Below are 13,059 nucleotides of genomic sequence, written 5' to 3'. Positions count from 1 at the left end.
CTATTATTTTTTACTTTTTGTTTCTATGATCTTCAATCTATCAAACGAGGTTACATGGTGTTGAAATTTATATATCTGAAGTTGCCATTGCTTGAGGGTGTCCTTTGAACCTACTAACTCGGAAAGAAACTCAGTGGTTTTAGTTCTGTTTCTAAATAGATGCGGTGAAAAAAAATTAGTATTAAATTCTTGTAGGTTGATGCATTCTTGTGTTTTCGTTTTTTGATGAAACAGGAATGCAAACGGAGAGTATTTTTGTGTCACAATCAGAAAAGCAGAGAGATGGTATTCCAGGCCCTGATTTTTGGTCCTGGACACCCCCAGTTGATAGTGATCTTCCTTTAGATGATGCTGGTGGCTTTCAGTTAGATACCAAGTCTTCAGTTCATTCTTCATTTTCCGATCCTATTATGGAGAAGGAACGATCGGTGCAATTCCTTTCGATTCCATTTGAAAGTTTATACTCTCAAAGCAAACATAGTCCTACTCTACCCCCCTTTCAATCATTGATAGAGGTTGAAAAGATGGAAGACTCTGCTTCCAATATGGAGTCACCTTCCCTGGAAGAGGAAGAAAGACGTGGCACATTGTCCTCTGGCCATGCAGCTGAAGCAGCTAATGCCCTCCATATGGCCAATAATTCTTTACCTTATGGAGTGAATCCAGATGGATCAAGATGGTGGAAGGAAACAGGAATTGAGCAAAGACCTGATGGCGTAATTTCTAGATGGACGATGACCAGAGGCATTAGCGCTGACAAAACCATCGAGTGGCAAGAGAAGTATTGGGAAGCTTCTGATGAGTTTGGCTATAAGGAACTTGGTTCTGAGAAATCTGGACGTGATGCGAATGCAAATGTTTGGCGAGAATTCTGGAGAGAATCCATGTCTCAGGTTAGTACCATTTGTTACATCTAAATTGCAGCTGAACACCTTTCTTGTTATTAACTGCTTAAAGTATGCATATTTTCAGTTGCCACTGTCCCCATGCTCATTGCCAGAGGGGATTCATTGGGAACCTGTTTCTTAAGCTCTTGTATATCATTATTCTGAATTGTCCCTTGTCAATTATTAATGCATGCCGTGTAGCTGTAGTCACAGCACTAGCCGATATGACCTATATACTCCTGGACAACAATAATTGTGTTTCAATAAGATAATCTTTGGCATGGTTTTCGCTTGCAGGAAAATGGGCTTATGCATATGGAGAAAACTGCAGACAAGTGGGGAAAGAATGGTAGAGGTGACGAATGGCAAGAAAAATGGTGGGAACACTACGATGCCTCTGGTCAAACAGAGAAATGGGCACACAAATGGTGCAGTATTGATCCAAATACACCTGTGGAAGCTGGACATGCTCATGTTTGGCATGAAAGGTAACAAGAGTATAAATTTTGGTTCAGAGTTGAAATTCAATGCATTTAATGCTCATTGTTTAAACGTATAGTGATTTCAACATGACGATGTAGACTGAAATATTTTGAGAAATTTATATTTTTATTGGACCAAGATTTTGTGAAAGAAAATTACTACTACCTTCAAAGTTTGTGCTGAGAAATTCAGAGTGAATTTAATTTATCCTCTTTTGAGAAACAATAAGAAAAATTGGCAACTTGTTCTGGCTCCTGAATCCTGATGGTGCTTTTTCATCTTTACATTCCAACTTTTTTCCCTCTTGGATCAATGGTGCTGTGTCTTTTCCAGGTGGGGCGAAACATATGATGGATATGGTGGCAGCATTAAATACACAGACAAATGGGCTGAGCGCTGCGAGGGTGATGGATGGGAGAAATGGGGTGACAAATGGGATGAAAATTTTGATCTAAATGGCCATGGTGTTAAGCAGGGGGAGACCTGGTGGCAAGGTAAGCATGGAGATCGCTGGAACAGAACTTGGGGAGAGCAACACAATGGTTCTGGATGGATTCACAAGTACGGTAAGAGCAGCAGTGGAGAACACTGGGACACGCATGTTGTTCAAGATACTTGGTATGAAAGATTCCCTCATTATGGTTTCTATCACTGCTTTGAAAACTCGGTGCAACTCAGGGAAGTTCCAAAACCATCTGATATACTGGAACCTTAATCTTACTAACTCATCTGATATTCATATACGGGAAGCTTAACCCCCTTTTCTTCCCAACCCAAAATTCTACAAAATGCCATGTGTCTTGAGTATAGTAACACAGTGACTATATGTAGTGAATAGTGTGATACATAATCTAGTGCATTTACGTTATGTTTATGCATATATTTGTAGAGGTTGTTTTTCAATTTCTGTGTGGTTGAGTCATAGTATTAGTTATGCATAGATCGTACTCAAGGTTCTAATGGCTTATGGCCCTTTTGCTGTATAAATGAAATGCAAGCCTGGCCTGTGGCCTCACACGAATTGTCAAGATGGAAACAGGGCACATTGATACCATTAGTTGCACGTGTGATGAAATATTGAAATAAAGTGAAATGCATAATATTGAATATTCCACTCTTTATCTTGCATTTTGCACGCATTGACCCGTAATGTATGCCTCTTCCTTTTCTGGTATCATCAGATTTATATATATTATTCTTTATTTCTTAACAGAAGGAAAAATATATATTCTACTTTGAAAATGATTTCAATAAACACTTGGATTAAATAAATCCCAATTAGTGCTATATCGCCAACGATACAATAAGACTGGAAGAAACTTAATAGCACAATTAAGGGTGAGTCAAGTTTGTCAAAATGAATCTGGTTCACGAAAATGGAAGGTATATCAATTCAATCTTTTGCTCTAAGCGATGTTACTTGATTCTTTTACTCAAAAAGAAACAAAAAATTCTGGATAGCTGGATATTTTGCCAACATTTGGTAGCCAAAATGATGTGGCATGATTATTATAGACTTGGGATAAATAAGAGATTGATTTCTGTACATTAGTGCAGAAACAATGTGGTTGGAAGCAGGTTGAAGCATAAGTAGAACAAAGTGTTAGCCTTGATGATGGTAAGTCATCAGCATCATCTTTTAGGATATGTTATGACTTATGGTTTTGTTGTTCAGTATTGAATACTGGCCAGACCCACAGCGAGGCATTAAGAAAGCATACAGAATCAACCTGTACAGGATACCCAAAAAGAACATGACTCTGAACTTCATTAATCACTTGTCACTTGTCACTGACTTTCATTTAACACACTTCATTAAAATCACAACTAATAACCTTCAGATCGTTTGATTCATCACCACTTGCACTTCTATATATTACCGTCTGTACTTAATGATAAGTTAACCATGATCTAAAATCATTCAACAAAAGAAAACTATCTTCAATATGTGCAATACATTTTTTATGTATTCTCTTAGTGTATGGTGTATATACATATATTGCATGCTATAATGCCTATTATTATAATGGTAGAGTATGAGAAACTTACCATTTCTAACCATAAATGATTTGAATACTGACAAATCTAATAAAAAGAAACGAAATTAAAGTTTACCCATAAAAAATAGGTTTGGATCGACAAAACTATCCAAATATTAAAAAATTATAAAAAATTTTCAAATTAGCATTTTTTTAACCCTAATTTCATTCCCAAATCTATCTCATTCTTAATCTATCTGCTTCTCCCACCATAGTCATCACTTTCCTCAGATGCCATGAGGCCCAGCATCCCATTGTTCATTCAATTTTGTAAGAGAGAGAAAAAGTGGCGTGATAATACATAATAGAGAACTTTAAAGCTCTTTATCTTCTACAATCACTCAATTAGCCTCCTCTATATTCCAATCCCAAACTGAGTGTGTTTTTAGCAAAATTTATNAATAAAGATAATTTATATATTTATTTAATATATATAATAACGTAAAGAAAAAAATAAATATTAATAATATAATTATTGTTATTGTTGTGTGTGTAATCTTTTTGTCTCAGATATACAAAATTTATTTATCAAACCTCATTAATTTTGCTTCGTCCTAAGAACTTGTTCCTCTCAACATAAGAAAATTGAGTCGCTCATAAAATAGACATTTATCTTTCATCCTTAATTATCCATTCTCGTCACAACATTTAGTTCTATTTTTCTCTTTATATGAAAGAAAAGAAAGAGAGTGCTAACTTGTCTCTCATTTTTAATATAATACTAGATTAAAACTCGTGATGCATGAAGAGCTAAATTAATTATATTATATAGTATAAATTTAAAATACTATATATATTACTTAAGAATATATTAGATAATATGTAAATTAATATTAAACTTAGAATTTAATGGGTCACTTTTTGTGGTGTACTTTTTTATATAGGTTTTGTTTTTGATATTAACAATAAAAAATTAAAAAAAATTTGAAAACGGGGTCGTTTCCCTTTAACAGCCCCGGGGCCGGGTGCCCTTATCCAAATGCTGATCACCCACCTCTCACCTCTCTTCCTCAAGCTCACTGAGTCTCACTCTCTCACGGCTGGTGTCGCCCTCGACCTCTCTCGTCTCCGGTATCTCGCTTCTCTCGCGGCCGCCTTCCTGCCCTCGCTTCACCGGAAGCAGAAGCAGACGGAACCAGTATCTGGTCCCTCGGGTGGTGGTCGTTGTCGTCTTTTTGCTTCGGCCGTCAACGCTTCCTTCGCCGTGAGTTGGTCCCTGGGAAGGTGAGCTTCAGCCTCCTTCGGCGCTGTTATTTCTTTTTCAATTTCATTGCTGTAAATCATCACTACATCTTCAATTTGTTGTTGAAAGTTGAGTTTGTTGCTGAAATAATGATTTCGCTAATTTTGTTTTGCTGTAAATCATATTTGGAGAATTGGAGGTAAAGTTTTTGTTGCTGAAAGTTATTGAATTTGTTGTTGAAACTTATCAATGAGCTGACTTTGTTGTTAGAAATAGAATTTGTTGCTGTAAGTTGAATTTGATGCTGAATATATCACTGAGCAAATTATTTTGTTGCTGGAAGTTGAATTTGATGTTGAACATATGACTGAGAGTTGAATTTGTTGCTGATTATCACTTGGCTAAATCTTTTGTTGCTGTAAATTATCGATTGTGTTATCTTTTGCTTTTTCTTGTTCATTTAAATTGAGAAAGTATTTTGTACTATTGACTAGTTTTTGCATCATTAGTTATGTCTAAGAATTGATACTTGATTATTATTAATACGTTTGTGAATACATGTACTTTAACTTTTGATTTTAATTTTATTTTTATAATTTTATATTTTATTTAATTATAACCGGGTTAATCGGGTGAATCAATGACTCACCGGTTAAACCAGTGATCCGGTGGTATGACCGGATTAATTACCAGTTCGGTTCTCATAACTATATTAGTAAGTATAGGAGCGAAAGTGAGTTGTGTGAAGGAGAGCGAGAGATAAGAAAGAAGAATGGCAATGGCAGGTTGTTCACTGGTATCCACCTTCCCCCTCAAATTGAAGCCTCTGAAAACAAAGACCTCTTCTTCCAATCTCTTTCATCCAGGCAAGTGCAACTCCATTTCCTTATTTATTTATATTCAATTAACATAATTTGAACTCCAAAGTCCAAACTAATAATTTATTATGCTTCCTGTGCATTTTCTTTCTTTCAGAGCTTGCCTTCGTCACTTCCCACCTCAGCGGCATTAAAATTTCGTACCACCCTTCTCCTATGCCCCTTCTTGCGCCCTCTCCAAAGTTCTTACCTTTGCAGCCTCTTGCTCGTAATTCCTCTACCCTTTTCCCTCAATTTCCATTTTTTACCTTTCATTGTTTGCTATCTGCCATGCACCATCTCTAATTAACTTAATACTAGATACTTGAGAGGTGAAACATCAATTACAAGTTTGATATTCCAACCTTTTTAACATCATAGGTTGCGTTTGAACAGTGAAATTTCCAAATGCCTTCTCCTGCACTTCACTGACCCTTAAACCACCATTACTAAAAGTAAAACTACCCAATCGTTATCAGTTGAAGGACTCTGACTTGTGAAATCTCCTTCTTGGTCACATGATTGGACGAGTACACATTAACACATTTATTCACCCAGGATGTATATTATTCATTTTGATGACTCCTGATACTGGAAATATTGATGGATGGACAACTGGATCTGGAAGAAAGATTAAGATGGTGGATACCCATATGCTGTCATGATTTTAGCCAAGCATTTGAGTTCTTCAACCTGTTTGATGCTACAAAGTCTCCAAGTATCTCTGCTTGATTCATCCATTATGAGTTTGCACTCTGCCAAAAGAACAGCCTTGTTTAAGCAGCTAACGAAACGAAAATCAATCGTTGACATGGCCAAAAGTAACTAAGGGAGGTTTACCAAATAGTTAATTACTCCCTAATTACTATATTTTGTGTTTAGCTATGAGTAGATGATTACAAAAATGTTGTGTCCTGCACCAGGCTGTTAAAGGTAGCTGATTTGAATAGCTACCACAACACTTGAGTTATTATAAAGACTACACAACCCATAAGCCGATAACTTCCACGTGATCATGCGATATTGTATGTATATTGAAGGAAGATCACCGCTTTTTGTTTAGTTGAAGCTTGTGTTAATTGTTTGATCAGATCATTAGAAATTGGAAATAGAAAAAAGTGATGCTGAAGCTACCAACTGTGATTTTGAAGCTTCTTCGTATAATGTCTTGTGGCTGGGCAATTACTATATATTACAATTTCACTTTTCCTGGACTTAAGAAACTAACACTGATATTTACTCGAGCTTCAGCCTGATCTTTAGAGCGACATATGCTCTAGTTCTACAGTCTTCATTTTTTTAAAAGGATGACATGCATGGCTAACAATATGCTAATATGGATGTTACTCATTGATGGCAAGTTAGATTATCATTAGTGGTGGAGAAACCTAATTGGAATCTGTTGTTTTGTTGGCACTTGACAGAGATTGATTATTCTATTATCTTATTTTTTATTTGATTTGATTATTATTATTGTTATTATTATTTACTTTTTTATCTTTTTTTTCAGGGAGAGTTTGTCCCTTCACTGGAAAGAAAGCAAACAAGGCCAACAAAGTATCTTTCTCAAACCACAAGACAAAGAAACTGCAGTTTGTAAACCTGCAGTACAAGAGGATCTGGTGGGAAGCCGGGAAGCGCTATGTAAAGCTTCGGTTATCAACCAAGGCATTGAAAACCATAGAGAAGAATGGACTCGATGCAGTCGCGAAGAAAGCTGGAATTGACCTCCGGAAGAAATAAGACCACCTGATTATGGATGTAGTTGTATGAAAGAACAAATTCAAGTTGGTTGATATTATTTGTTGATTTTGTTTTTAATGTTACTTTTAGGGACTATGGATGATTCTAGCAATGGTTGAAGGAAGATATTGTGAGAAGCACAAACGGAATATCTTGAGAATTGATATGCACCTTGTAATGCCTGCACATTTTTAATTTAAGCTACACAAATGAGCCTTCTTACCAAGGGCTAATATCATCTACTCCTAGACTGTTAAAATCATTTTGGGGCTAATATCACTATAAAAGGGTTTCAAACAATGGTAAATTCCAATTGCTGATAATGGAGGTGTTCTCTTCTAGAGTTACATCTATGGAATTGATAAGGGAAAGGTACAATCAACTATGACAAGATATACTTTTGCAGATGAAATATATTAAGATACTTGTTCAGACAGAAGCACAACACACATACATGTACATTATATTGGGAGCTGCATAACATGTTCGGCCATCATATCAAGATTTCAATTTATTTACAAGCAGACCATTCGGCATAATGCTTATGATCAGGATCCTTATGCAAAGGAATTTGGAATAAAAAGTGAAAAGCTAGCTTCTGTTGAAGCAAGAATTCTTCCTGCCCCTTGGGTAATGTGCTCCTCCTCCAAAAATATGAGTTGCTGAAAGTAGAATCTCTTCTTTTTTGCTACAACTATTGATCTGTTGCACTTTTTTTTGCAGCTTAAATATCATGAAAGTGGGGAAGAAAAGAGTTGTTTACCTCAAGTTGGTCAATGAAATATGATGAACAAGGTATTGTATACATTGATACCATTTATATGTTCTCAAGTTGTGGCAAAATTCAACTGTTCTACCTTGTTTTGTGCTGAATTCTGTCATCCACGTCAGTTTTTATTATATGCTCTTCTTGTTTGACCTAGAGTTTTTAAGTGATAGCTTTTAACATGGTATTTTGTCTCCTATTACTAAAATATGCAGAAAATGATTAATGGCATGACCGTTAGTTAGTCGGTGGGCATGCATAAAATTTTCATGGAGCGTGCAAGACAGTGTTGCCTGCCCATTTTGTAACGAGCTTGCTCAAATGTGTCAAGTATCTGGAATGGTACTTTTCCTTCTGTTATATTTGTTGTTTGGCGTGAAGAGAAAATTTTCCTGTTGTTTTTTCATCTTTGTAGGAGTTTAATCCGGAACCTGTTATCCCCATATACAATGCCGAGCCTGAGCAGGTGGAGAAAGCTTTGGAGCATGTTTACCACGTATCTACAACCAAAATGAAAGGAAAGGGTTTGGAGCTTTTGTTGGCAATATTACCTGACAACAATGCTTCTCTCTATGGTAAGCCACATTGTTGATAATGAACGTAGATTGTTGTATCATAAATGATTGCTCTTTGCTTCAGTTGAAAATTGTCAACATTCGTATAAAATCTTCTATTTTCAGGTGACCTCGAGAATTTGTGAAACTGACCTTGGTTTGATTTCTCAATGTTGTTGTCTGACAAAGCACGTCTTTAAGATCACTAAGCAGTATTTGGCTAATCTGTCTTTGAAAATCAATGTGAAGGTTTGTTTTCACTCAAATACCTGTCAGATGAAATAACACTTCCCTGAGCAAAATTTGTAGTCTACTTTCACTCTGTTATTTCTTAGACAATTCTCTGTCCTTGTTTGCTTTTTCCACTATTGAATGGAGAAGCTCGTTTTTTTCCCCCAGAAATTCATATTCATGGTTGCAAGTTGTTAGCCTAATCAACATTATGCCCTGTATTATTCCATTTGTATTCATGTCATTTTATTATTTTCAAAAACGCTGCTGTGTTAGGCCAATGTAGGCATCCTTACTCTACAGATATATGTCGAAGTTACTCTCACTTCTATGGAATACTTATGATACGTGCTTCAAATGTTCTTCAAATGTTCGAGATATGAAGAGTTCAAGTATTATTTAGAAGATATTAATTTACATTTTTAGAATATTTTAATTTAATGTATTTTGATTTTGTTTATTTAATTACTAGATTGGGCCTTATGTTTATGGGCTTTAGGATTTTTATTTGTTTTAACCTAATAAGAGGTTATAAATACCTCCTTAGCTATTGTAGTCGTAGCATAGAATGATTTAGAGTTTTTAAACCTTTTTGGTTTCGTGATGAAACCATGGTGTGGACAATTGAGGTTGAGGAGTCCCTCTCTTGTTGCATCGGGGAATTGGTTAGAAGGTTGAGGAGTCCCTTCGAATCAATTTCCAAACCATGGCATTGACAAGTTAGGTTGAGGAGTCCCTTTCTTGTTACGTCAAGAAATTGGGTAGAAGTAGAGTGATTCTCTTTGTACTCAATTTCAATCTATCATTTTTGTTTCTATTTCAATTTCAATGTATTTTTTTTATTCAAATTCAATTCTTGTCTTGTTTATCTTTTTATTTCTTTATCAACTTACAACTGATTCTTTTTGATGCAGTAAGCTGCAGAACACCATTAGTTAGTGGCATACCAACTATAATATTTGGAGCAGATGTTACCTTGAAAATAGAGAAGACTACTTTCTTGGTCATTTCATGATAGAATTACAATTGAGTCTATGACTTGCACTTTCCTCATTCAAGTTAAGGTTTCTATTTGTGGTCCTCTTTTGTGCGGACAGAAACCACTGATTACATTCTACAGGTATGCAATCCACGCTATGCAAGCTCTATATGATCTTTAAGCAAAACTATTAATTCTTGAGTGCATTGATGAGAATTTAGAATTTATGATTTAGGATTAAAAAATTTTTAAAAATTAATTTCATAGTTGAATTCAGAATACGAAAAATTTTAAACCAAACCTTCGAACCATCTTATAGAATAATCCATAATTTTGATACACATAATTGTTAACAAATGGCATATTATGAATATTGAGTAGCTAGGAAAATTTTGATCCTCTTCTTTCTAAGCATATAATTGATGATTTCTTTAATTTCTACTCTACAAGATCTTTTTAAATGGTCGATTTTTTTAAACATTCTTGTAGCGATTCATCATCAATAATAGTTACTTTAATTTGTACCATTTATTTAGCATCTATATATCTTGCCATGATCAAGCACTTCTGTGAGCCACATATATGCATGCATGAGCACAATCATCAATGTGCATAAATATGTTGAGCCTCCGAGATCCTTGTTTAAGATCAACTAGTAGTGCTCCGTGATCATAGATGATGCTTTTATGAGACTCATCAGAAGAGACAGAATGGGTTGGAGATAGGACCTCATTGTGTTCAATAACATTATAAAAAATCATTTTTATTGGTTAATTATATATTTAGATTATTTTTAATTAATAAAACAAATAACGCATATGGAAGGTTAGAAAAATGTGTCTAAATATTACTTATTATAAAAAATGTATGAGTGATATGCTTTTTAAGTCTTATTTCCTTCACCTGTGATATTTGTCATTTATCACCGAACGAATTTTTCTTATCAATTGTATTAGGTGGTGAACAAGCCTAAATAAACTTCGCCAAACTAAAGTAATAAATGATATGACTATTTTCTAAAATATTTTTATGATTCAAATATCTAATCTTATAAAGGATAAAAATGACTTGAGAAATGCCATTATTTTTGCTCATCATTTTTAGTCATCAATTTAATTTTTTTAGTTTAGTAATTTAACAACATATCTTAACTCATATTTCTAAAAACATTTCACTCTATTTATCCACCAAAAATCTAGCCTCACACCTTTCACCTTTCTCTCCTTTTACCGCAACCGGAATCGCTTCACTCCCCCTTTTCTGTTATGCCGTCACCAACGCATTTCGCTGCCGTCGCTGCTGCCGCTATCTAAAGAAGCATCGCATTTATATATACAACGCATTTATGTACAAGTTAAAGATAATGCTAAAAGCAACACATCCTTATTAATTTTCATGTTAGAACAGTTTCAAGCAGGAGATATTAAAGTGCCCATTTATATATACAATGCAATTTAAACACAGTAATATTTGTACCACAGTAATATTTGAATGCACAGAAAACATTTGAGACTTACAACACTACTGTTATGTGTTAGAATACATTGAACAATTGGTGTCAGAACAATGCATCAACCACACCAAGAATTGTAACCTCTGCTTCTAGTGAAGAACTATCTTTCACTAGATACCCATTGTATTGGCTAGTGAAATTATTAAGCAACATGAATCTGTTATAACCAATTTCACCACTTGACCCACTAATCCAGTAATTACCTGCAATAAGGGGTAAATAAGTTATTATTTGAAAATATAAGAAGTTTTGAATTAATCGGATATATTAAAATAATCTCAAAAATTTCAATTGCACCAATTATTTAAATTGGTAAAAGTCCACAATATTATTCTTTCAATCATTTTCTATCAAGTGACTTATTCGACTGCTAGTATCAAATACGTAAATGATACAATTAAATTTTCGAAAACTATTTTAGTGCACGCAGCCAATTTCAAAATCTAGTTTAAGAGATAATTGGAAGCATATTTTATATGCATTTTTATCCTAAAGACTTTTATGAGCATGTCCCTAAAAGCAAGATTCAACTCCTAATGGTTTAAAACTTTAAATACCATTTTGTGTGACTAGCATTATTTCTCATAAAAATAACCACCTTATATGCTTTACCTTTCCCAAACCAGTCATTACTCTGTTTCTGATCAAGGATGCGCAGTGTTATTTGTGCATATATTTTGGATCCTGAAGGAAGAAGGCTTGTTGGGTCAGCTAAAGCTATGTACAAAGAAAGATACCCACTTCCTATTCCAGTTCCTTGTCCTTTGGGATAAAGTTTCATTATCCTGTGGAAAAAAAATATTCAAAAGTAATATGTGTTGATTAATTTATTTTTAATATATATTTATATTTTAAAATATATTTTATATTGATAACTGACTTTAGTTTATACCTAACATGGTTGATAAATAAATAAATTTAGAGGTTGATTTTGCATAGTGCAAAATATTTGTACATTAAGCAATTACTTTTTCTTTTATTTTGTATCTGATGTATTTCGGTTAAAAATAAAATAAAACTTTGTATTTGTCTTTAAAAAACTAGTGTGACAATTTGATATTTGAAATAAGTGTGACAATTTGGTTAATACAGAAAAAGAATACGAATTATAAAATCTCGTTTCAACAAGTTCTATTATTCAATAATTTTGTGTTTTACTAACAAAAGTACAAAATGTCAACACATTTTATAAAATCCTATGTATTTTCTCTCCTAATTTGGCAATTTTGAGTTCAATTAGGAAAAACTCTTTTCCCATGACTAATACAGGATTTTACCAAAGAAAGATATGTTAAGTATGATTAGTTTAGAAACAAAATCAAAGTTAAATATTTTTACCACTTATATTTTCCGGTATTGAATGGTTTAGATTCTAAACACTCTGAACCAAAGCCTGAGTAGTTGTCAATTCTCCACCTGTGCTTGTAGGTAATTACATCTTTAATCATTGCTAAAGATTCTCCATTTCCCTTTCCCATGTTTCTTTCTTTGCAAACAAAGACTTCTGCTCCAAATGTGCATATATCATCAACCAAATAACCTTTGGAGCTGTCATTGAAATCTTTGAGTGGGAAGAATTGATCAAATCCTGATTCAATATTCATTTTGTTGTATCTTCTTTCCCTTTTTATTGTATCTGCCAGTAATCAAATTCAGTTACTTATTATAAATTTTGTTAGAGAACATAACCTTTTTTACCAATCAAAAACCAAATTATATATCTATAATTTTTTTTAATTCTCTCCTATAAAAATTTTATATTATCGTGTCAATAATTTATAATTTTTTTAACCATTGATTAAATTTTCTTATAAGAATTATGCT

At 33.9% G+C, this 13,059-nt stretch overlaps 3 protein-coding genes across 10 annotated transcripts in view; 2 read left to right on the top strand and 1 right to left on the bottom strand.

Annotated features, from left to right (window-relative positions):
- The window catches only part of LOC107614266, a 3,860-nt gene extending 1,369 nt beyond the window's left edge, over window positions 1-2,491 (top strand). Inside the window, exons 2-4 of the mRNA XM_016316492.2 lie at window positions 235-893; window positions 1,185-1,375; window positions 1,704-2,491. Coding sequence (XP_016171978.1) covers window positions 235-893; window positions 1,185-1,375; window positions 1,704-2,085 — 1,232 coding nt within the window. The 3' untranslated portion in view covers window positions 2,086-2,491. The remainder of the gene's footprint in view (window positions 1-234; window positions 894-1,184; window positions 1,376-1,703) is intronic.
- Window positions 4,366-7,434, top strand: LOC107613247 (50S ribosomal protein L28, chloroplastic). 8 transcript variants are annotated; one of them, XR_002353024.1, is made up of 4 exons: window positions 4,368-4,633; window positions 5,234-5,458; window positions 5,568-5,678; window positions 6,008-6,868. XR_002353024.1 is itself a non-coding variant. In XM_016315153.2 (4 exons), the coding sequence occupies exons 2-4, from the start codon at window positions 5,365-5,367 to the stop codon at window positions 7,190-7,192; spliced, it is 438 nt and encodes a 145-aa protein (XP_016170639.1). In that variant the 5' UTR covers window positions 4,372-4,633; window positions 5,318-5,364; the 3' UTR covers window positions 7,193-7,434. The 8 variants fall into 8 exon arrangements, 6 of the variants coding, with proteins under 6 accessions (XP_016170636.1, XP_016170639.1, XP_020965583.1 ...); XR_002353025.1 differs by having other exon boundaries at window positions 4,371-4,633; window positions 5,309-5,458; XM_016315153.2 differs by lacking the exon at window positions 6,008-6,868 and adding an exon at window positions 6,960-7,434 and having other exon boundaries at window positions 4,372-4,633; window positions 5,318-5,458.
- The window catches only part of LOC107612218 (MATH domain and coiled-coil domain-containing protein At3g27040-like), a 2,946-nt gene continuing 1,030 nt past the window's right edge, over window positions 11,144-13,059 (bottom strand). The window contains exons 4-6 of the mRNA XM_016314024.2: window positions 12,574-12,871; window positions 11,848-12,020; window positions 11,144-11,438 (exon numbers count right to left, since the gene is read on the bottom strand). Of these exons, the coding sequence (XP_016169510.1) occupies window positions 11,281-11,438; window positions 11,848-12,020; window positions 12,574-12,871 (629 nt within the window). The 3' untranslated portion in view covers window positions 11,144-11,280. The remainder of the gene's footprint in view (window positions 11,439-11,847; window positions 12,021-12,573; window positions 12,872-13,059) is intronic.

Source organism: Arachis ipaensis, chromosome B08, assembly GCF_000816755.2.
Source record: "Arachis ipaensis cultivar K30076 chromosome B08, Araip1.1, whole genome shotgun sequence".
NCBI classification, from domain to species: Eukaryota; Viridiplantae; Streptophyta; class Magnoliopsida; order Fabales; family Fabaceae; genus Arachis; species Arachis ipaensis.
The sequence above is the reverse complement of the archived record's forward strand: the minus strand, read 5'-3'. Positions and strand labels throughout refer to the sequence as shown.

Bases quoted from the DNA above. Each gene is read 5' to 3' on its own strand.
- LOC107613247 (XM_016315150.2), top strand. From the start codon at position 4,389: ATGCTGATCACCCACCTCTCACCTCTCTTCCTCAAGCTCACTGAGTCT. The intron at 4,634-6,959 runs GTGAGCTTCAGC...CTTTTTTTTCAG, and splicing joins GTGAGTTGGTCCCTGGGAAG to GGAGAGTTTGTCCCTTCACT.